The 24,138-nt window shown below is 51.5% G+C and overlaps 1 protein-coding gene across 4 annotated transcripts; it reads right to left on the reverse strand.

Moving 5' to 3' along the window:
* Positions 1-3,218: 3,218 nt before the first annotated feature.
* Positions 3,219-14,282, reverse strand: APOL6 (apolipoprotein L6). 4 transcript variants are annotated; one of them, XM_041756524.1, is made up of 4 exons: positions 13,737-14,282; positions 7,992-8,100; positions 5,223-6,057; positions 3,219-4,476 (listed from the first exon to the last, which is right to left on the reverse strand). In XM_041756524.1, exons 2-4 carry the CDS (start codon positions 8,060-8,062, stop codon positions 4,363-4,365), a joined length of 1,020 nt encoding a protein of 339 aa, XP_041612458.1. In that variant the 5' UTR covers positions 8,063-8,100; positions 13,737-14,282; the 3' UTR covers positions 3,219-4,362. The 4 variants fall into 4 exon arrangements, with proteins under 4 accessions (XP_041612458.1, XP_041612457.1, XP_041612455.1 ...); XM_041756523.1 differs by lacking the exon at positions 13,737-14,282 and adding an exon at positions 12,051-12,210; XM_041756521.1 differs by lacking the exon at positions 13,737-14,282 and adding an exon at positions 11,356-11,584.
* Between the last annotated feature and the right edge of the window lie 9,856 nt (positions 14,283-24,138).

A 24,138-nucleotide genomic window follows, 5' to 3' on the forward strand; every position in this document is an offset into this window, starting at 1 on the left:
AAGCAAACTTTTTACTGCCCAACAGCAGACCCAGGACGATTCAGACAGAAGTGCTTGGTACAGAGGGAGCAGCCGAGTGAAGGGCAGAGCGGGGCTGTTCTACTAGATGGTTGATTGTCACCTGCTAACTGCGGACTTTCCATTGAAGGTTAGACTTTAGACTCATGGGACTGATTTGTAGATGACAATATTTTGCATTTAATCACAGATTCAAGGGCCACCTGAAGCTCATGGTTGAGGATGGATTTGGATGAGCCAAAGACATGGGAAGGGCCCTTGAGGCCACCCACCGTTAGTCAGGTGCTGATGAGTCTGGGTACATGAGGCTTCTGAAACCTAAGCAGGGCCTGTCAGGCTTCCCCCAGCTGACCTGGGGTTTAGCTTACTGACTGAGATTCCTAATTTCCTGCTAGTATGAGGGGAAGGGCATGAGCAGGACTATTGACCTCCTGTCTGCTGCTGTCACAGACCTCAGCACGGGCAGGACAACTTCACTGGCCACTGATCAGCCCAATGCTTCGGAAAAGCTTCCAACTCATGTAGGTTGTGGCATCACGGGGCACCTAACAGCTTGCTCCCCTCTCAGTGCAGCACGTGAACGTGTGTGTCTCCTCACCTCTGAACCCATAGGCTTCCCAGAACTCCTGACCCACCGTGGTGGGCAGTCATGGGGTCTCCACAAACAACCGCCCCCAGACTGGAAGAGACAGGCAGGTGGTTAGGGTGGGGTTGTCCTGAGTAGCACGGAGGGTGGAAGGGCTTCCCTTGGGGAGGACTGCAAAGTCTTAACTGGCGGGGAGGTGCAATGAAGGAGGTGAAGGCACCAATTCTGCAGGATTCCGGGAGGCGGGGGGTGGAGAGATCATGCCACAGGGAAGCAGACTATGATGCTGGGCTTGGAGGCACTGTGGGGTGCAGGGTGGGGAAGGCCGCAGGACTCCAGTCAGGGAGTGGGGTGCAGAGGTGGAGCAGCCGAGAGCCCAATCGGGAGCCCTGCCTTCAGGGAGGAGAGGCCAAGGCTGAGAGCCGCGGGTGAGGCGGGCAGGGCAGCCTCTCCGGCCCCCGGATGCTGGCGCAGCAGCCTCAGGAAGGAGCAGTGTTTCTGCCATTGAGAGCGGACACTACACACTCATGACGGAAGGGAGCCTTGGATTTCACTCTGGTTACACTTACCTCGGGGCTCGAGCACCAGTGGAAGCAGGCAAATGAGTGTCAGAGGTGGCTCTCTGAACTCCACTCTCATTCATTCTTCTACATTTTTCTTCCAGACATTCCGCAGAAGAAACAACACCCCGCAGGTAGGGACAATCTCTTCTGTGCTGGGTGGTTTTTTTTTTTAAGATTTTATTTATTCATGAGAGACACAGAGAGGCAGAGACACAGGCAGAGGGAGAAGCAGGCTCCCAGTGGGGAGCCCGATGTGGGCCTCGATCCCAGGACCCCAGGATTGCGACCTGAGCTGAAGGCAGACGCTCAACCACTGAGCCACGCAAGCGCCCCTGTGCCGGGTGTTATTATCCATAGAGTTTCTCTGGCACCTTAAGGATGCTCGTACACCGAGCCAACAGTATCAACTTATCGTGGACCCACAATGTTTATTTACTTATTGTTTATTTACTTATTGTGGACACAACAATTTTAAAGGTGTTAGGTGAACACACCTTTTAAAATTTCTAAAAGTAAGAAATTGCTCAAGTCAGGAAGAACAGCTTCCCGGGAACCCACGCCCTTCCCGGGGAAGAAAATGAACAATTTGTACAGGGTTACAGCCTTTCTTACATCTTGTAAAAGCTCTAATGATTATAGATTCGCAGGCCGGCAGACAGGGATGCAGGGCCTAGGAGCATTGATTGACATCTCAAGGACAGGATGGTTCCCTTGGGGCCACTCATTCACGAACAGGTGCATGACCCATGAGCGTGCCGGGCCCTGAGTCAGGCTTTTGGTTCGAACAAAGTTTACACGCGGTCCTGTTGATCCTTAAATGGCTTCTGTAGTATATCAGGCCTTCAGAGAGTTTTTCTGGCATCATTCTGCTCTTGAAGAACTTCGGACGAAGAAACAAGACAGCAAAAACAGAAAGCACAGTGGCATGGCATGGCAAGCATTTCTCCCCTCGACGGCGGGGTGCGGACAACAGGACTGTCGGGCTGTGGACCGAAATGAGGATAGAGCCTCTCTTTCCCCTCCACTCTAAATCTTTCCCCGGCTTCCCATGATATAGTTCACTACTGTATTGGGGGGTAGGAGGAGACTCCTCCTTTCCCTTCATATGATCCTTCTTTATTCAGGACACCTCAATTCAAGGATTCTATTTTAAGAAAAAAAATTATAATAATGATGCAACAAGATTTTGGCATGCAGATATCATTGTACCACTGTGCATAATAAAAAAAAAAATGAAGTCACCTAAATGTCCCTGAAAGAGGAGGGCAGCTACTGTACCACTTGTGGCTTTTCCTCTTTGGACTCCTTTCTCCACTCACGTACTCCGTAGCATCCCCAGCTCAGACCTGCAACCGGCACAGGCAAAGGCACGTGACCCAGTCCTGACCACTCAGAGTGGGCCCTGGAGGCCTGCCCTGCTCCTTTCCCCGGCTGAAGGGGGTACAGCGGGGTGTGGAGGAGTTGGGGGGCGTGCCTCTTGTCTGAAGCTCGTGCAGGCCTGTCTGAGAAATGGAAAGACAAATGCCTGGTGACATCATTTTTACTCTCTGGGTCCGGATGCACCTGCAGGCCGCTGGATCCCTAAGCTTTTTAAGCCCATGAGTCAATAAATTCCCTTTTTTGTGTAGGCCAGTTAGCCTTACTTTTGGTCACTTAAAACAGAGAATGATGACTAACATATGTCTACTTTAAAAGATCATATATAGGGATCCCTGGGTGGCTCGGCGGTTTGGCGCTTCCTTTGGCCCAGGGCTTGATCCTGGAGTCTGGGAATCAAGTCCCGCCTCCGGCTCCCTGCAGGGAGCCTGCTTCTCCCTCTGCTGTGTCTCTGCCTCTGTCTCTCATGAATAAATGAATAAAATCTTTAGAAAAAAATTAAAAAATAAAAGATCGTATATATAATCAAGAGACTATTTTGTGGGGATCCCTGGGTGGCTCAGCAGTTTGGTGCCTGCCTTTGATCCAGGGTGTGATCCTGGAGCCCCGGGATCAAGTCCCACGTCAGGCTTCCTGCATGGAGCCTGCTTCTCCCTCTGCCTGTGTCTCTGCCTCTCTCTCTCTCTCTCTCTCTCTGTCTCTCATGGATAAATAAGTAAAATCTTAAAAAAAAAAAAAAAAAAAAGAAAAGAAAGAGAGAGACTATTTTGCAACATTAAAAAAGTCTAAAAATGAAGTGAAATATAGAATGGTTGGAAAATATCACTAAGTGAAAACAGCAAAATGGGAAGTTCTAGAAGGAATGGAGAATGAGAGGGACAGAGAAAACTCTAGGCCTCAGGAAAAAAATCTATCATGTATCACAGCCTCGAGGGAGGGTCTCCATTGGGCAGTCTCATGACAAGTCAGCAAGGCTGGCCCTCTGACACCCCAAAGCAAGAGAAGCACGGGGTAGAAATTCTACGCCAAACTGCCAATAGGAGCCACCCTTGATTGCTGCCTTATATCTAACCCCTGTGTCTGACTTGCATGAATTTTAAAAAGTTGCATTGAGTATCCATGCATGGCTTTCAGAATAGCAGCTGAGATGTAAGAAAGGAGTTCACAGGAAGACAGGTGACCCGGGAAGCCTGGAGAGGACATCCTAAATTGCTCTGAACTTGGGGGGAGAAAAGGCCCCTGGGCCTTTCTCCTTCTGATGGAATCTGGTCGAGCAGGTTCCAGTGACATCTTTCTGTATGCAAACCCCAGAGAATTACTGGGCGTTCCTAGAGATGGGGGAGGAAGGGAGCAGAGCACTGGAGGCCCCTCACCTTGGGGACCCTCCTGGCTCATCCTCTGCATGTATTATAGCGCCCACACGGATCCACACGTGCTTCCTGCGGACCTAGTGGGAGAGGGAGTGACGGGGACACGGGAGAGGCAGTGGGAATGGGGTGCCCCCTGCCCCCAGCAGAGGGAGAGGGAACAAAAGGAAGCAGGCTGGCGAGGGGAGGCAGGACGGATTGACCTCACCATGCTCACTGGCTCGCAGCGCCCTCAGGACCCAGTGGGCCCTCCCGGTTGCTAACACTCCGGGTATCGCCTCTGCCCACAACCCAGCCTGCCCCTACCTTGTCCCCTTCTTTCTGCCTCGTGGCCTGTGGGCCCCACCTGCCCTCATCCTCTCCTGTCACCTTCGATCCTGCCTTGCCATGCCTGCCCACCTGCCTGGGGGCAGGGAGGATGAGGGGGCAAGGCAGAGACCTGTGGCTCCACCTAAGATGAGCTTCTGGGAAAGAAATAAAAAGGAAAAAAAAGGAAAAAAAAGAGAATAAAAAATAAAATAAAATAAAAAAAAGAGCTCCTGGGCCTTTGCTCTTGCAACAGTTTCTGTAAAGAAACAAAAACAGCGGTCAGAGGAGGGCTTTGTTGGGGGGGGGGGGGCAGCGGTCGGGCTTCCTGGCTCTGCCACCCCCTAGCTTCGAGAACTTGGTTGAGTTACCTACGCTCCCTGTCTGAGTCAGCGGGGGCTGTCCTAGCAGAACAGCACAGGTGAGGGGGCCTTAAATAATGGGACTATGTGCTCCCCTGGTTCTGGAGGCCCTGGCCCATTGGGTTTCTGGCGAGACCTCCCTCCTGGTCGCAGATGGCCACCTTCTCGCCGTGTCCTCGCAGACCGCGCAGGCGGAGACGGGGTCTCGTGTTCCCTCCTGCTCTCTCCTAGGACCACCCCTTCCAGTGGCCTTATTCAGCCCCAGTTGCCTCCCCAAGCGCCCCCCCCCACCCGTAGTCACACTGGGGCTTCAGCCTATGAAGGCTCAGAGACACATCCAGTGGCCCAGGGCCTCTTCTCTGCAGCGGGGAAGAGCCTCTTCCCAGCACAGGGACCTCAGGGAGGCCTGCGAGAGACGGAAGGCGTGACCAGGTCTGCCCCGACAGGCGCCCTTACCCTCCAGATGCGCCTCATGCGGTTTGGCCCCCGGGCCACCAGGAGCCCCACGTCCTCTGGAACATCCAGGCGGACTTCTCACCCACACAAGGCTCCCTTAAGGCCCTGCCCGTCAACCTTGGTGCCGGGAGCCCCCTTAAAGCCTCCCAGCCCGCTCCAGCCTCCCGAGAGGGAGAGGCCGCCTCACCTTCTGCCGCAGGCTCTCATAGAGCTGGGCGAGTTCTGTCAGCTTCGTTTCCAGCTCCCAAGCCTGGGCCCTCAGCTCTTCTCCAAGCGTGCTGCCTGCTCCGTCTTTCAGTTGCTTCCAGTTCTTCAGGAGGGTGGTCAGATCCCCGTGGAGGGAGAGGCCAGCCATGACACTCCCCATCAAGCGAGCACTTGTCGTCATCAGCAGCGGGGTGCCCTTGAAGGCCCTCTGCACCTGCCTGCTCCTCCGGGCCGAGACTTGGCCAGTGGTCATGAGGCGCTTGGCAGCAGTGACCAGACGCGGGCGCTCCCTGGCTATCTGAAGGGCATGGATGGTCCTCTTGACGTCCTTGATTCTACTCCCATAATCATAGGCCATCTTCCTGACAGTCATGGCGCAGACCGCGTTCTCTACCTCAGCCCCCCGGACGTCGTGGCTGTCGGTAGGCACTAGGTTGCTGGCCTGAGCTTGGATGTCTTGATTTTCCAAGTGTTCCACAACATTGGTGAAGATGCCGGTGGTCGTGGCTGCTGTTCCCAAAACTTTACTAGCAGCAGAGAGCATCAGACTTCCTCCCGCTGTTACTGGAGCGATGGCCAGACCCAGGAAGTTCATGGCTCCTGAGGCCACCGCGATGGAGTTGGTCACCATGTTGGTCTTGATCTGCATTCTATGAGTTGCGTCAGCGTGGTCTGCAAGGGCATGGAGTTTTCTGATGTTCGCTTCCAGCTCTTCTTTGATGATGGGATACTCTTCCAAAAACCTTATTTCTTCAGCGGACAGCTCCCTATCTTGTTGCTGCATGCCCTCCCTCAGAAGGATGCCCTCCTGGTCCCTGTGGGTGAACAACATATAGCTTTCGCTTAAGCTCCCCAAAAGGCAAAGTCACATTCTTTGTCAGGCCCACTGCGGTTTCTGCATGTTCTTGCCACTCCTGCCTCTGAATCCTTCTGCATCTCCCTGACACCCCTGTGAACTCTGACCTGGTCACGGAAAGTGCCAGAGCGTTGTTGGGAGCTGCTGCTTCCGTGGAGAGAAGAAACACATAAGAGGAGCTTCTGGAGGGACAGGTGGGAGAAACAGAGCCTTGGCTAAAGAGATGGAGAAGGTAGATTAGTTCCTGAGGGACACGGTCAGCCTTGCGAGCGGTGGGGGAATGCTAAGTTCTGAGTCAGATAAAGAGCCTGGGACTGATGGAGGAACAGGTGTGGGAAAAGAAGGAGAAGGAGGAGACCAGGTGGAGGGTCCTGTATTTGTAGAGGCGGGTCAGAGGAGGAGGCTCCACATTGTACAACGCAGCCTACACTCCCATGACCTTGAGTTTGGCTGCCGTGGTGGCCTTCGTTCGCCTCCATCAGGAGCTACACACCGAGAGGGCTGAAGTGAATTATCACTAATATTCTGAAGGTTCTCCTTGGTCCGGGGCCAGGTTTATTTGACCACTCAAGCAGATAGGATTGGTGCTTCGTAGAAGATGTCAGGGACAGAGGGGCCTCGGGCTCTCCTTTCCAGTATCTCACAGTACAAAGTATTAAGGCATCCTCGTCACCCTGGAGGAGTTTGGGCTTTATGGGAAAGCAGTATCAGGGAAGAGCAATCCCTCTCCTTCGGGCACATTCTTCGTGCCAAAGGCCAGGGGTGCATCTCCTTCAGGGTGAACTTAGGAGGCCAGGGGATGGCAGATGCTCTAGCCCAAGGAAGAGAATCAGAACTGGAAGGAAGCCTGGCCAGGATCCAAGCTGCCACCTTTACTTTTCAGCGGAGGGAACAGAAGCCCAGGGAGGAAAGGGGACTCGCCCGAAGGAATGCGTGAGGTGGAGAAGGAGCTCAGAGCCCACCACTACTCTGGGCTGTTTCTCTCTCATCTGTCAGCCCCTGTTAGGCACTCCTTGCTGACGTATCTATGCAGATGTCTTTTAATACCTGTCTCTCTCTCTCTTCACACACACACACACACACACACAAAATTTCTCAACTGAAAAGGTGAAAAACCAAATATGCTTCCAAGGAAACCCCTGCGCGTTGACAGTTAACGATTTAAGCCCAACCATCAGTTAACCAGCAGCTGTAAATCAGGTCTCAGAGCAGAAGGCAGCAGGGGGCTCGCCAGGTGAAAGGGAGATGGATGAAGGTGAGGAGTGGGGGGGCATTGCTGAGAGTCCCTAACCTTTGTGGATGCCGCAATCCAGCCCTCCCTGCCCTGCTGTGGACAGGGGAACAGGACAAGGAGGCTACAGGACAAGGAGCTGCAGAGGTGGACAACCCCACTTTGCATCCACTACTGAGTTTTGTCTTTAATGTGGTGGAGAAAGAACTGAAGTTTGGCTCCTTGAGCTTTTGAATGAACCACGAGGCCACGACGCACCCTGGCAGGTGTCCGGTGACGGCCCTGCTCTAGGAGGCACCAGGTGTATGTGGCTCCCCTGGCTCACTCAGAGAACGTCTGTTGACTGTCCACGTTCTGGTGGAAGCCAGCAGGGTGACGTCTGCTGCTTAGGGGCTCATTGGGCCTGGCTTCTTCAATGCAGTGACACTAACGGGCTCTTTTGGTGATGGGTGAGTCCTCACGGGCCTCACCTCATGAGCGGGGCAGTTTCTGGCCTTCCATGCCTATCGCCCGAGGTCGGGCACCTGACCTCACCTTCTCTCCAAAATATTCAGTGTAGGCTGTGGAATACTTTTTTTTCCTGTCATCCATCAGGAGGATGCCTTGAGCGTTTCAGCAGGACCCCTCCCCTCCCCAGGGACAAAGCTCCTCCTCCCCCTTACCTCGAGCATCTTGTCTTTGCTTGGTTGTCCAGCGGCTCCTGTGGCCCCAAAACTGACCTCACTGTGCCCATGGGAGAATTAGAGGTGTCTTCGGGAGGCACACCACGTTCTGGTTGGACACATGGAAAACACGGTTAGTGCAGGTGCCAGGAAACCTTGTGAAATTCAAAGTCTACGGCACAATTTTAGGTTACATAAAATCCAAATAATGCGATACTGACAATATGCTAAATATTGTCAAACCTGTGCAGTTTATATTGCCATGTAGCTTCTATGCAGATCCTCTGCATGTCTACCGAGGCAAGTCCTCGGCTCAATAAACTTTCATATATACACACCCAAGTAATCACCCTCATCACGACAGAGAAAAGCAGCTTTCTTTGAACCACTCGAAGTCAGTACTCGCTCCATCCCAGGGGTAACCACTCTTTACAACCATTGATCAGTTTGCCTACTCTGGACTTCATATAAATGGATTAATTTGTTTGGCTTCTTCCACTCAATAGAATGTGTGTGAAATTCACTCATGTTGTGGTATCACTGGTTTTAAAAATGATTGCTGTGGAGTATTCCATTGTATAAACACACTGCAGGGTGCCTGGGTGGCTCTGTTGGTTAAGCATCCGACTCTAGTTTCAGCTCAGATTGTGATCTCAGGGTCCTGCATTCGAGCCCCACCTCGACTCTGCACTCAGTAGGGAGTCTGCTTGTCCCTCTCCCTCTGCTCCTCCCTGATTCCCCACCCCCCAAATAAATAAATAAAATCTTAAAAATCAATCAATCGATCAATCAATCAATACACTGCAACTTGTTGATCTATTCTTCTATCGATTGGTATGTTTGGGTTGTTTCCAGTCATGGGCTATTATAAATAAATTGATTATAGTAATTAAAAGATCATGTCACAGGACAAGGCAACAATTTATAAGGCCCCTTGGCATAAATTATATTCCTATGGACATATTAATATTATGAGAACAGCAAAAGGGCCTGCGGGAGCGTACAGGTGGGGTCTGAAATCCAACCCAGAATCTACTTGCCAAGTGTTGAGACCTGGGGGCCAGGGACGGGGGAGGTGCTGTGTCTATCTGGAGAAAGGAGCACTGTGGTTGTGTGCCTCCTTGCACACGGTTGCTATCCAGTTGTAGGGTACGCCTCCTCCGAGCTAGATCCACTCACGGGCTGGGTGGGCTTTTTTTAATAAGCCCCAGGGCACCCAATGGGCTAGTGGTGGCCCTGATCTAACTTAGATGTTAAAATGATCACTCTGGCTGGAAAAGAGATTCTGGATTTGCAAGAGAGGAAGCAAGGAGACCAGTTAGAAGTGATCGTGGTGGTTAGAGCAAGAGAGAACGGCTGCTTGTACTAGGTTGGTGGAAGTGGTAAGAGACATTGTATTTACAGGAAATCACAGGATGAGAGAATACATTTCTGTTGTTTCCATCCCCCCAGTCGGTGGTGCTTTTGTTTCAGTCCCTAGGAAAGAACACATTCTTTTTCATTTCTTCTTCTATATTTGGTGCTTGGCCCCAGAGTTTTGGTCAGAAATGCTATGGTTGAGATAGGCCTTCTCTCTCCTGGTCATCTTCCTCTCCCTCTCTATTTCTTTTTTTTTTTTTTTTTAAAGGAAAGAAACAATGTTTTATTTTTATTTTTTTTAAATTTAATTTATTTATGATAGGCACACAGTGAGAGAGAGAGAAGCAGAGACATAGGCAGAGGGAGAAGCAGGCTCCATGCACCGGGAGCCAGACGTGGGATTCGATCCCGGGTCTCCAGGATCGCGCCCCGGGCCAAAGGCAGGCGCCAAACCGCTGCGCCACCCAGGGATCCCTCCCTCTCTATTTCTGAAAGAACTTAGGGGAAAAGTCCTCCCATACATATTTTGAAGGCACAAAAATCCTTCCAATGTTTTTTTTTTTCTTCTAATGATTTAAATAAATACAGGTTTACTGTAGAAAGTTTGGAAATAAAGAATATAATTATTCTGTATTCTCATCACACAAAATAACCACTGGGGACATTTTATTTACAAGCAAAACAAAGTGTAGACTCGTCATTCATTCAGTTTTGTGCGAATTTTTGTCACTTAACATTACATCAACGTTATGGTGCCCGGTATTATTAAATAGTTTCAAACAAGTTATTTAAAGGCTGTGCAACATTCCATTAGATAGATGTATTATTATGTATTTAATAACTCCCCTACCATTGAATCTTTGGGTTGTCTTCAGTTGGAGCTTTGTTTTTGTTTTTTTGTTTTTTTTAAAGATCTTATTTATTTATTCATAGAGACAGAGAGGCAGAGACACAGGCGGAGGGAGAAGCAGGTTCCATGCAGGGAGCCTGATGTGGGACTCGATCCAGGGTCTTCAGGATCACGCCCTGGGCTGCAGGCGGCGCTAAACCCCTGCGCCACCGGGGCTGCCCTGAGCTTTGTTTTTGTTTGTTTTTACAGTCTTTGCTTTATAAATACTTTTGGATCGTTATATAAAAGTTGGTCTACACATTTGGTTATTTCTTCCGGATTGTCTTTGAGGTAGAGTTACTGCATCAAAGATAAAAAATGTGTTCTAACTGGCTTATCAAGCTAAGTTTCAGGGGTTTGGCTCCAGAGTGCATGTGACCTATAATAGGAGGCACATTTTTGTGCTTAATTGTGTCAGACGTGCATCTACCTACTTTATACACCTTTAATCCTCTCAATGGCTCTCTGACATAGATGCTAATATTATCCCCATTTCCCAGATGAGGAAACTGAGGCACAGGGCACCAGTGCCATGCAACTGGTAGATACGAGAGCACAGTGTGATTCCAGCTAGGTCTGCAATACAAGCCTAGAGCAGCAGACCTTAATCGCAGGTGAGTTTTCTCCCCGGAGGGTGTTGGTAATATCTGGAGTCATTTTCAATTGCCATACAACTCTGGGAGAAGCAGGAAGTGCAGCTATTGGCCTTGAGTCGGTGGAGGCCAGTGCTGTTTCTAAATGCCCTGTAATGCACAGGACAGCCTCACAACAAGGGACGACACAGCCCAAAATGTCAGTGGGGTTAAGGTTGAAAAACCTCAGTCTTGGGGTGCGGGTGTGGTTTATTCCGTTGGGCATCTGATTCTTGATTTCAGCTCAGGTCCTGGGATTGAGCCCCAGGTCAGGCTCCAGGCCTAGCAGGGAATCTGCTTGAGATTCTCCCTCTCATTCTGCCCCCACCCCTGCTCACTCTCTGTCTCTCTCTCAAAGTAAATAAATAAATCTTCAAAAAGAAAAGAAAAGAAAAACCCCCATTCTTTGCCGGCGCCCTGTGATACGCGAAGGTGACCCAGGGAGCCCTTTGGTCCTGCCCAGGTCCCATCCCCCCCCACTGACCTTCTCTTTCCACTTGTGAGCTTGTAAAGAACAGTTGTTCTTTGCCTGCCTGGGGAGACTTCAGCCTCATTCTGCTGTCCAGAGGCCCCTTTCCTGCAAACCAGCTCCCTCATAAAGGCAGCTTGCTCGGAGAACACGGCTTTGAGATACTCCCCGAAATCTTCACCACTGTCTCCCCCCACTTCCCAAAACCTCCCCCCAATAAACCTACAATCCTGGGAACATGAGACGGTTTTGCAGTTCAGAGACAAGCTGCTGAGCATCTTTTTGTTCTGTGAGGATGACATCCCCTCAAGGGAAAAGCCTGTCACCAGTGAGGCCTCCTTCCAGGGGCTGGGCTTGGCGGGGGGGGGGGGGGGGGGGGGGGGGTGGGGGGTGGGGGGGGGTTCCCCAGCCAGTGGAGGTACCTTGGTTTGTCCTCGCACCTTCTTAATCCTGTTTCCATTTAAACTTCAAACAGCCCAGGAGAGAGTCCTCCCCTGATATACCATCAAAGAGGTTGAGGTTTAGACCTTTCCTGAGGTCAGATCCCTGGCAGGAGGGGTTAGAACTCCAGGGACCCTGGTGACAGCTCTTTGTCCCAAACCAAGTGCCTTAGCCCAGTCGTCAGGGCGGGAAGCAGCCCTTCTCCCCTGCCTGCTTTCACTGTGGCCTCGGGTGCCTGGAGAGAGGAGCCCCCCCCCCCCAGTCCTCACCTCTTGGGGGGCCTCTGGCCTGGTGGCGGGGGCCTGTGGGAGGCCAGGCAGCAAGGGTGGAGTCTCCGGCCGGAGCTGCGGTCCAGGGGAAAGCCTGAGACCCCCGTGGCCTACTCCCAGGGAGCGGACAGGCTGGAGCTGAGCTCAGAACAGCAACTATGAAGCAACACTTCTGGGAAAGGTGGGGCTTGAAAAATGGTTTCGCTTTTCCTTTCCTTTTCCCTTTCTCTACTAGCTGTGTGGTGACAGGTTAGCAGCACCGCAGGCAGGGGCCCGGGCCCCCCCTCCCTGTCCTCGCTGTGCACCGGGCACGAGGACACTGGCTAGGAAGGCAAGGACCCAGGCCAGCGGCCCCCCGGGGGGGGGGGGTGTCGCGGGGTCGACCGGCCCCTGGCCTCCACTCTCCACCTGGGAAATGGGTATAAAAATAGCTCCTGTGGCACAGAGCCATGGTGAGGAGTGAGGCCCCTGGGGCCCAGGTGGACAGGGTGCCCCGCAAGCGCTTCGGCGGTGGTCACCATGGGTGGGCTGCCCGCATGTCGCTTCCTCGCCCCTCTGAGCTGGGTGACGGGCAAGGTCTGACGCCTCCCATGTGTAACTGGGGAGTGCAGAATTCTCTGAAGACCCCGTGTGTTTCCGTAATTCATTTGGTGGTGGAACCTGACCCCGCCTCTGCAGGGACCTGGTTTTTATGTATCCCACTTCATTTGCATATTCATTGTTTCCCTGCAGAAGTATTAGGGTGTGACTAAACCTTCCAGGGACGCCTGGGTGGCTCAGCGGTTGAACTTTGAAGGCTGCCTTCAGCTCAGGGCGTGACTCGGGTCCTGGGATCGAGTCCTGCCCCCATCAGGCTCCCTGCATGGAGCCTGCTTCTCCCTCTGCCTGTGTCTCTGCCTCTCTCTGTGTCACTCATGAACAAATAAATAAAATCTTTAAAAGATAAATAAATAAAAGAAAAAGAAAGACCTTTCCTCTCCCCACATCCAAACCATTGGAAACTCTGGAACATATCTGGGCCCGATGGTTTGAGATACAAGATTGTGGTTGCGGCTCTACCGATTTGCAGATGAGGAAACTGAGACCTCGGGCCTGCGCGGGGAGGGGGCAGGGGCTTGCCCGTGGTCGCACAGCTAGGACAGGGTGAGGGACCCAGTTCTGGGCTCCGTGTCTGTGGGAATGGCCTGCCTCGCAGTCGTGGGCTGAGATCTGTGTCCCCGTGCCAGGGCCACGTGCTCTGTTCCTGTGGATCAGGCCGGGAGCCCCAGGTCCTCTCCTCTGCCCTCCTGGAGGCCACACTGGGGGCTGGTGCTGGCACACGGAGTGGCCCGGCCAGCCAGCCTTGGCTCTGCGGGCTCCCCTGGGCCCTCTAGCAGGGAGGAGGGATGGGAGGCTGCTGAGCTGCTGAGCTGCGACTCGGTGGGGCCTCCGGGGCCCTGGTGTCCTGGCCTCCTGCGCTCAGGGGCCCTCGGAGGCCGTCCTTGCTGGAGGGCTGGTCAGCCCAGGCAGCTGCCATCCAGCCCCTCTGCTGCTTCTCCCCTCCCCCCCAACCCTCCCCAACATAGACCCAGATGCCGAGGCCTCTCCAAGGTCCTGGGAGCCTCAGGGGCCAGGCTGGCCACCTGACTGCGTGGTGCTCACCCCGATGGCCCTTGTGAAGCAAGAGCCCCAAGAGACTCGGCTTGCCTTAAAGCTCCCTCGGTCTCTTGTGATTTCAGGCGCGCTGTTTTGGGTGAAGTCGGCCGGTGGGGCATGTTCGGGTACATCCGGACCTGAATTTGGCATCAAGGCTTTTCTTCTCCCGTTGAAAGTTTGCAGCCCACTGAGAAGGCAGCTGGGTGGTCCCTCTGGGGTCTCACTGGCCTGCTCAGAGGCCTCCTGTGTCCCACTGTCCACCTGGTGGCTCTCTGCTGACTTGCTGGTGGTTCCCCAGGCTCCAAGGAGCTACAGATGCTCTGGTTTCAGCCACATTGGTGTCCTGCCCCCAAGGAACAGGCTCCTACGTCTCTGTGACGTCCCCATGCCCTGGGCCTGGGTCCTGCCTTGCAGACCTCACTCAGGCCCTGGGGAGCTGCAGGGGGCAGTCTAGGAGGAGGACTAGCCCAGGAGGCCGGGGGTTGGGGAGGAGGTGGTCAAGCCCCTTTCTTTCTTTTTCTTGTCTTTCTTTTTCTTTTCTTTCTTTTCTTTCTTTCTTTCTTTCTTCTTTCTTTCTTTCTTTCTTTCTTTCTTTCTTTCTTTTCTTTCTTTCTTTCTTTCTTTCTTTCTTTCTTCTTTCTTTCTTTTTTCTTTCTTTCTTCTCTTTCTTTTTAAAAATATTTTATTTATTTATTCATGAGAGACACAGAGAAAGAGGCAGAGACAACAGGCAGAGGGAGAAGCAGGCTCCCTGTGGGGAGGCTGACGCAGGACTTGATCCCAGCACCCTGGGATCACGCCCTGAGCCGAAGGCAGACACTCCACCACTGAGCCACCCAGGGGCCTCCAAGCCCCTTTCTAGACCCAAACACACCACAGAGTCTTCTCTGGCTCCTGCTCCTGCCCCGGTCCTCTCTGCTCCTGGCTGCCTCCTCCCCCGACACAGAGTTTTCAGGCCACTCTGCCAGAGTCTGACCATCCGGGGAGCAATTGCTGTTGGGACACTAACCTTTGACTTGTGACTCTTGATCCTCCATCTGCCTGCCTCCCTCCTCATCCTGGAAGGGTTCTCCCTCCACCCCTCTCTATAGGGACTTCCCTAAGGTCAGGTCTGCAAATTGCCCCCATCCTGAGGACTTCTTGTCTTTTGCCCTCGTTCCTTGAGAGATTGATGACGGAGAGGGTTAGGGACTGGACGTCTCACAGATCAAGGATACTATCCACAGGGAGCTATTTCAAAAAAAATCCCCTTTGCTCTTGTCAAAGGCTTAGAGCATTTCTATGTCACCAAACAAACCAATAGTGCCTCCCTTTTGTAACCTAAATGAGGATGGTAGGAATGCCAACCAGTTCGCCAGCCTGAGGCTGGAGGTCAGACCCTCCTTGCTGGGGCTTGGCCACAATTGCTGTTGCTAGAGAATTAGGGAGCTGACTGCCAGGCACCTCTGTGCTGCCTGGAGCTGGACTTCATTCAGTTTTTTGAATACAAGCCCCAGAGATTGATTCACACTTACATAACTTAGGAATTTTCTGGCACACCCCCGAGGCAGCTCCAGCTTCAAAGGTGCAGCAAAACCTCCAGGCCTGGGAAAGGACAGGGAGCCAGCAGCCAGCAGCTCATCGAGAGCTGGGGGCAACTCAGGAGGCTGGTTTCATCACATAACTCAGCCCCTTCCTGACTGTTCAGGTGTTGTGATCCTTCAGGAGGATGTGGTTGACCTAGCCGGGGTCACAGAGTATGTTTTGGGGTGTGTCTTAATCTTAGTCCTGTGGGGACTGCTATAACAAAAACACTGCAGATTGGATGGCTTCTAAACAACAGACATTTGTCACAGTTATTGAAGCCAGATGTCCGAGATCATGGTGTCAGCATGGGGGTGGGGGGTTCTGGTGAAGACCCACTGCGGGGTTGCAGACTGCTGACTTCTCCTTGTGTCCTCACACGTGGAAGCAGCCAGGTTGCTGTGGGATCTTTTAGAAGAGGGCACCAATCCTGCTCCTGAAGGCTCCACCCTCACTACCTAATCAATCACCTTCCAAAGGCCCTACTTCCAAATACCATCACATGGGGTGTAGGATTCCAGCATATGAATCTGGGGTGGGGCACACAGACACCGGACTCTCAGAGGCTGAGAGGCATGAGGTGGGGCTTGGTGGTTGGTGCTCCCACCAGAACCACATGGGGTAGAGGAGAGGCAGTTACGCAAAGGAAGGGGGCGCTCTCCTAGAATTAGCCAAGAAAGGATGTTGGGCAGGGGAAAGTAACAGGTGTCCTCTGTACCTCATCCTTTGCACTGCCCACCCCCACATCCTCCTTCCAGGTATAGGACTAAAGAAGACCTTTCTTATGAGATGCAACAACCCAGATAAAGCACTGGATGTCTCTACTCCTCCCCAAGGGTCACACACCAAATCACACCCAGAGGTTGTATCTGCAAAACAGCGGATCTACCCAATGGAGCTACCAGGCTCTGAAAGCAGGGTCTGGTCCTCTCTCATTCTGTCACAGCCCTTATTTATTTTTTTAAGAAGATTTTATCTATTTATTCATGAGAGACACACAGAGAGATTCAGAGACATAGGCAGAGGGAGAAGCAGGGTCTCTGTGGGGAGCCAGATGTGGGACTCGATCCCAGGACCCTGGGATCACACCCTGAGCTAAGGGAAGATGCTCAACCACTGAGCCACCCAGGCATCCAGACAACCCTTACTGACATTCTCAAATCTGTGACCTCAGTGGTAAATTTAACCACCCCCAGTAGTTAATAAAGGCAATAAGGAGGAGAGGGAAGGAAAATTCTGAAAAATCATGCTGACACAGCAAGCAGGCAGTTACAATCCTTTGGTTATAATCTTTTTATGAAACTGGAATTACTGATATTATTGCCAGCTTCAAAAATATTAGTAGTCTCATGGCAGTAATCATAGCTAGAATTTACTGAGTGCTTGCCACGAGCCAGGTACGGTTCCAAGGGCTTCACAAGAATTAGCTCAAGGTCATGGCGGGTATTTGCGACTTTCCTCTTTATCCCCTTGCCTTCGGCCAGCTCCTAATCAGGTTGGAGTCCTTTCCGAAGGGCAGACCCTAACCTTCACATCTTCCAGAATCAGGTGGGGGTAGCCTTCCAGCTGCGTTTTCCCCTGGCCATGGTAGGTCAAGCAGACACAGATCCCCTCCACTGCATCCAGTGCATGTTGGCAATACTACGACTTTCCTTTTATGAACATGACCAACCATCTTTATCAACAACCATCCCCCTGACAGTCTAGAAGTCCCCCAAAAGATAAATATACTATCAGTGGATGAGTAGATACATACATCATGGCATATACATTTGATGGAATTTTATTCACCATAACAATAAATAAAGTACCAACACATGCCACAGTGAAAATGAACCCCAAAGGCTTCTGCTAAATGAAAGAAGCTAAGCACAAAAGATCACATATTTGGGGCACCGGGTGGCTCAGTAGGTTAAGTGTCTGCCTTCCGCTCAGGTCATGATTCCAGGGTCCTGGGATTGAGCCTTGCAGCAAGCCCCACATCTGGCTCCTTGCTCTTTGGGGAGTCTGCTTCTCCCTCTCCCTCCTCCTTCTCGTGCTCTCTCTCTCAAATAAATAAAATCTTTAACCAAGAAAGAAGGCCACATGTTGGATGATTCCATTTACATGAAGTATCTAAAATAGGTAAATTTATAGAGATGAAAAGCAGGGTGGTGGCTGCCAGGGACTGGAGGGAGAGGGCTCAGGGAGTAACTACTTGATGGGTATGGGATTTCTTTTTGGGGTGATGAAACCATTCTGGAACTAGGGAGAAGTGGTGGTCATACATCCAACTGTACTAAACACTGAATTATTCACTTTAAAAAAGCTAATTCTGTGTGTTTTACTTCAATTTTTGAAAAGTCAGAACAATGAATTTGGGCCCAAGCGGGTTAGGATTTTGTTAAGTAAATAAATCCTTTTGCTGGGTGGGGAAAAAAAAAAGGGTAAACATGGAATTCCCATATAATCCCACAATTTCAATCCCAGGTATATACCCAAGAGAAGTGAAAATGTGTATCCCAAACTTGGGCATGAATGCTCACAGTGGCATTATTCATAAATAGCCAAATAGGGCAAACAACTCAATGTCCATCAACTGGTGAATGGCTACATAAAATGTGGTCCAGGGACCTTGGGTGGCTCAGTGGTTGAACGTCTGCCTTTGGCTCAGGGTGTGATCCCGGGGTCCTGGGATCAAGTCCCGCATTGGGCTCTTCGCAGGGAGCCTGCTTCTCCCTCTGCCCGTGTCTCTGCTTCTCTCTCTCTGTCTCTCATGAATAAAGAAAATCTTAAAAAAAATAAAATAAAATGTGGTCCATCCATACAATGGAATATTATTTGGCAATAAAAAAGAATCAAGTACTGGAATGTGTTACAACATGGATGAGCCTTGAAACTACGCTGAGAGACGCCAGTCACAATGTGTAGTATGTGTAGTGTAGTATGGTTCCACGCATGTGACATTTCCAGAGCGGGTATATGTATAGACACAGAAAGTAGAATGGTGCCGCCAGGAGCCGGGGGAGGGAGGAGTGGGGAGTGATTGCTAATGGCTACGGCGTTTGTTTTGGAGGTGATGAAAATGTCCCGGCGACAGCCTGGATTGCCCAACTCGAGGAATGTACTGAAAACCACCGATCTGTCCGTTTGATGGGTGGAATGTATGGTATGCGAATCATAGCTCACTAAAGCTGTGTGGGTTTCAAACGGCCAGCTCACACTTCCAGCTTGAATTTCATAATTATTAGGTGAACTGGTGGAAGTATTCCCCTTCTGGAAAAATACCGACATTCTGGATAAGTAGCACCTCCAGTCAGGCGATGGGAAGCAACATTTTGGGCCATGCGGTAGAGCTGCAAGAGGTGCCGCTTCCTCTCCACCTGCTAGTTTCTGGGCTCTGTATTGTGGGTATTGGAGAAATGGCACACGGGCTGCTGCTCATACGGGATCCTCAGGACAGCAATCCACCCTATCCCTGCAGGAGTCACTGGCATCTCAGTTCCCGCAGATGAGCAGGGGGACAGCCGGGCTCCCCCTCACCACAAGGCCCTCCCCCCTTTCACACCTGTTCAGATGTCAGGGGGCACCTGGTGGCTCAGTCGGTTAAGCAACTTCCTTCAGCTCAGGTCATGATCTCGGGGTCCTGGGATCGAGCCCCACATCAGACATCCTGCTCAGCGAGGAGTCTGCTTCTCCTTCTCCCTCTGCCCCTTACCCCTTGCTCGAGTTTCTCTCTCTCGCTCTCTCTTTCTTTCTCTCCTCTCTCAAATACATAAATAACATCATTAAGAATTTTTTCAGAAAATAAGTGTTGGCAAGGATGTGGAGAAATTGGAACCTTTGCGCATGGCTGGTGGGAATGCAACATGGTGGAGCCAGTATGGAAAACCACGTGGAGGTTCCTGAATAACTAAAAATAAAATTACCATGCAATCCAGCAAATCCACATCTGGTTATATACCTAAAAGAACTGGAGGGGATCCCTGGGTGGCGCAGTGGTTTGGCGCCTGCCTTTGGCCCAGGGCGCGATCCTGGAGACCCGGGATGGAGTCCCACATCGGGCTCCCGGTGCATGGAGCCTGCTTCTCCCTCTGCCTATGTCTCTGCCTCTCTCTCTCTCTCTCTCTCTGTGACTATCATAAAATAAATTAAAAAAAAAAATAAAAGAACTGGAAGCATGATCTCAGAGATATTTGCATACCCGTGTTCACAGCAGCCTTATTCACAATATCCAGGAGGTGGAAGCCACCCAGCATCCATGGGTAAACAAAATGAGATAGATACACACACTGGAATATTGTTATTCACCGCATGATATATTCAATATGTAGGATGGACTATTATTTGACCTTAAAAAGGTGGGAAACTCTGAAGTGTGCTGCCACATGGAATAACCTTGGAAACACTCTGCTCAGTGAACTAAGTCAGCCCCAAAAGGACCAACACTCTGATTCCACTTCTATGAGGTACTCACAGGAGTCAGACTCGCACAGAGTGGGACGGTGGTTGTCAGGCTGGGGGAAGGAGGGAATAGGAAGTGAGTGGTATATTTTCAAGATTTATTTATTTGTGTATTTGAGAGAGAGAGGGAGAGAGCACAAGCAGGGGGAGCGGCAGGCAGAGGGAGAGGGAGAAGCAGGCTCCCCACTGAGCGGCGAGTCTGATGCGGGCTCAATCCCAGGACCTTGGGATCATGGCCTGAGCTGAAGGCAGATGCTTAACCAGCTGAGCCACCCAGGTGCCCTGGAAGTTAGTGTTTAGTGGGGACACAGTTTCTTTCGACTTTGCAAGATGAAAAGCTTTGTGGAGTAGATGTTGTAGGGGGCGGGGTGATGGCCGCAGGACAATGCCGACAATTATTGCCACCAAACAGTGCACTTGGCAGTGACAACCACGGTAGATTTGTGTAGCTCTCCTAGAACTTGCTGTTCTTTGCTCCGAGGTCCCTTGTCAGACGCGGGCCTGAGCTGCAGACAGGCTCTCTTGCTTCCCTCCCAGAGCTGCCAGGGAGGCCCCCGGGATTGCACATAGAAGAACAGCCAGGCTGCTGACCGGCTCCTCCAACCCTGAGGCAGCTAGGCCCCTCAGGGCGGGACACTTTAGGGCCACTGTTATAAAAACCCCACACCACTGCTCCAGTGCTCACAGCCCAAAAGGCATCTTGTGATCCTTGGGCAGCCATGTGCTCAGGGAGTTACAGTCATGCGTTGGGCAGAAGGAGCCTTAAAGAACACTCTGACCCTGAAATTCTTGGCTTCCAGGAATCTCTTCCCGCCCCCCACCCCCCGTGCCTGGGGAGCACAATTTGCCAAATGTAGTGAAATTTCCACCCCTGCCCCCACAGCTTTGGCTGCAATCAGCCCTGGAATTCCTGGGGCCAAGTCTGGAGGGGAGCAGAGAGGCAGCGGTCACAGGGAAGAGGGCGCCGAACCCTGTCCTGGCTGCTGGTCCTCATAATCTGCCAGAACCGTTTCCTGGGCTCCTGCAAGGGTCCGATGAGTTCATCTTGGCTGTGGCAAGACCATCATCAGGTACGCGTGTCACTGTTACAGCTTTATACACACACAGGACTCAACTTACCTTTTATAGGATATTCGAGAGACTCTGGAGGGCATGCTCCCTTTCCTTCTCCTACCCTGCATGGAAAATCCAGATTTCTGTGATTGTGGGGTTGGAGGGATGGGAACTGCCAAGTGCAGAACATTGCATCAGAGCCCTGTGCGGGGAGCGTACAATTCTGCACCAGCTTCCGACTAGCACATTTCCCCCACACCAGCAAGCAAAGGTCTCTGTCACCAGATAGGTGACTATGAGAACTTAATTCAGTTCCAACACATCTCCCCGGAGATGGCATCAGATCCCATAGGTCAGGGGCCCTGTCCTGCAAGTGTGTCCCTGCTCCCCTCTGCATCCCCCCCCCCCCCCCCCCCCCGCAGATGCGACTTCAAGTCCAGGTTGTCGCCTGTACTTCTGATCTAGGGGCTATAGATCAGAGATCTCCACGACCTCCTCCTTGGGTTCAATTAATGTGCTGCAGTGGCTCACAGAACTAGAACTCCAGTTTATTGCAAAAGGAAGTAAGTCAGGAACAGCCCAATGGAAGACTGACACAGGGCCAGGTCTGGGGCAAGGGCATGGAGCTGCCATGCCGTCTCTAGGAGCATCACTGTGCCCACTGCTCCACGTGGCCACTCACCTGGATGCTCTCTGAACCCTGGCTTCTTTGGGCTTTTATGGAGGCTTCATTTCACAGGTGCGATGGGTTAAATCATCGGCCATGAGTGGTCAAACTCCAATCTCCTTTCCATCCTCCGCCCCTAGGTGGGCAGGACACTGTAAATTCCAACCCTCTAATCACATAGTTGGCTCCACTGGCAACCAGCCTCTATTTTCAGATGATGCTGGGGCATTCGAAAAATCATCTTATTAACTTAGCCAAAGTCACCTTCATCACACTCGTCACTTCGGAAATTCCAAGTGTTTTAGGAGCTCTGTGCCCAGAATGGGGTTGAAGACCAAAAATATCTTTCTTTTTTAAGAGAGATTTATTTATTTATTTATTTATTTATTTGAGAGAGCGAGGGAGGGGGAGAGGGAAAGAGAAAGAGAATCTCAAGTAGACTCCATGTTGAGTGTGGAGCCTGATGCAGGGCTCGATCTAACAACCCTGAGATCATGACCTGAGCTGAAACCAAGAGTCTGATGCTTAACTGACTGAGCCATCCAGGCACCCCAGAATTTCTTATTATAAATCACGATGTCACAGAGAACTTCACACACGAACTCATTCTAACCAGGTGGTCTGTCTGAGAGGCAGGGAATACAAGCCCAATTTACAGCTGCCAAGACCAATGCTTGAGCGTCTGGGCACCTTACCCAAGGGTATAGTGTCTAACACCATGAAGTGCCAGGGTTGGTGTTAGACCCGAGGTCTGCCTAGGTCCCTGTTCTCCTGCCACTAAAGCATGTCCCAGAAGCCCCCAGGGCACATCTATGGATCAATATATGAGCGAGGTTAAAGATTGCATTCCTCGAGGTGGCCTGGCCAGGCATGGGGGTGGACTGGGCTGGAATGGGGCGGCGGGGGGGGGCGGCAAAGACATTTAAGGTAAATTTAAGCAGCGTTTTCTTGGGTTGCAAAGTGGCAAACCCAACTTGAACTAGTATTGGCAAAAACATGGATTTGTTGCAAGACTATTGATGGTTTTTCTACTGCATGGATCACAACCCTATGGTGTGTCGTGAAATCAGTTTAGTGGGTCTCAGTTGATAGGAAAAGCAAATGGCATGGAATAGATGGAACATATCAGAATGAATCATACAGGGGCACGTGGGTGGCTCAGTCAGCACTGACTGTGGTTCAGGTCGCGATCTCAAGGTCCTGGGCTCGAGCCCCATGTCAGGCTCCCTGCTTGTGCTCGCACTCTGTCTCTCTCTCAAAAAAATAAATAAAATCTTAAAAAAGAATGTAACATATGTAATAAAGATATGAGTATTATTTCATGAAAATTATGTGTTTCATCATGTGCTTCTGTGCGTTGTGTGTATGTGTGTGCTCTGGATTGCGACGTGAAATGGGTCACAGGTGGAGTGTTTGAGAGCTACTGATCTAGCTCATGGAACCAAAGGGAAACTTACAGGTTTCAGGCCACTCCTGGACCTTCAGGTCCTGAGATTAAGGCCCTCATCCTGGTCATAGGTCTCTTTCTCTTTCTCTCTTTCTCCAGTTCTGGGTTTCTTTTGGGGGGTAGCAGCCCCATTCAGCCCCAGTATACAGAGAGAACCTAGCCTCAAGCCAACTGATGTCCTTCTGGTTCCAGGACTGTAGATGTTAGAGTGTTTCCCCTCCAGATCCAATAAGAAGATTCCTTGTGTTCTACATCCCCCTGGTCCCTTGTGGCCAGGAGAATGAGGTTCTCTGATTCCCCAGCCGGGGTCACATCCCTTATCCCATAGCAAAAGCAATGTTCTGTTTCTGGAAGTCCTCACTGGAACAGTGAGATTGAGGGGGGAAAGAAATAAGACCCAAACAATAGGGGTGCTCTTCTGGCCGAGTCAACTGATGATTGTTCTCTATGAAGGGGTCAGGTGCCAAGGAGGGGCTGCTACTAATTTGACCCAGGGACCGCCTGGACAGCATTTTGCAAAGTGTCAGTTTGCCAAGCAGTTTATCCCCCAAGATGGTGGCGGGTGGGATGTGGGCATCCTGTGTGTGGGTCTGCAGATCCCTGACTGAGCCCCAACTTGTGCTCCAACAGGACCAACCATTTCAGACGTCTGCTAACCTCTCCAGACTTGGGCTTCTGTCCAGCCAGTGGACAGTCTTTCCAAGTTGCTTACAGAGGGGCAGTGCCTCGGGCTTCAAAACTTGCCTTCCTGCTCTGTCAGAGGTGGTGACATCTCACCCAGAGGCTTTTATTACATATCCAAGGAACTGTTGAGGGTGGCTCCAGGAAGCTCTGCAATGGCCCAGGCTAAAAACCTGGAGGCTGTCAGGGCCTGGCTGGAGGCCAGTCATCCTAGGTCTGCTGGCTTCCTGCAGTGGCTGTGGGCATGCCTCTTCCCCTGCATGGGTGGGCAAGTTGGCCCTCGCAGCCTGGCCAGGGGGATTGGGCCTTGAGGGGTCAGGGGTCCCCTGTGACCTCACAGGCAGTGTCTTCCACAGGGAGGAGCCCGTACTTCAGGAATGAGTATGAAATGTGGTGGGCTGTCCCTGAAACTGCCAGATTCCTGCCCACATCTGTAAAATGAGGACATCCCACTGGATGAGCTAGGGTTCTTTTTTGGGCTGCGATCCTTAGAACCTAACATTCCATGCTTCTGAGATCCTAGGAATTGAGAAATCTTGATTATTTTGTGTACTTGACTACGGCTTTGGATCCCCAACACCTTGGATCTTTCCAGACCC

The sequence above is a fragment of the Vulpes lagopus genome, chromosome 5, assembly GCF_018345385.1.
Source record: "Vulpes lagopus strain Blue_001 chromosome 5, ASM1834538v1, whole genome shotgun sequence".
Lineage (NCBI taxonomy): Eukaryota > Metazoa > Chordata > Mammalia > Carnivora > Canidae > Vulpes > Vulpes lagopus.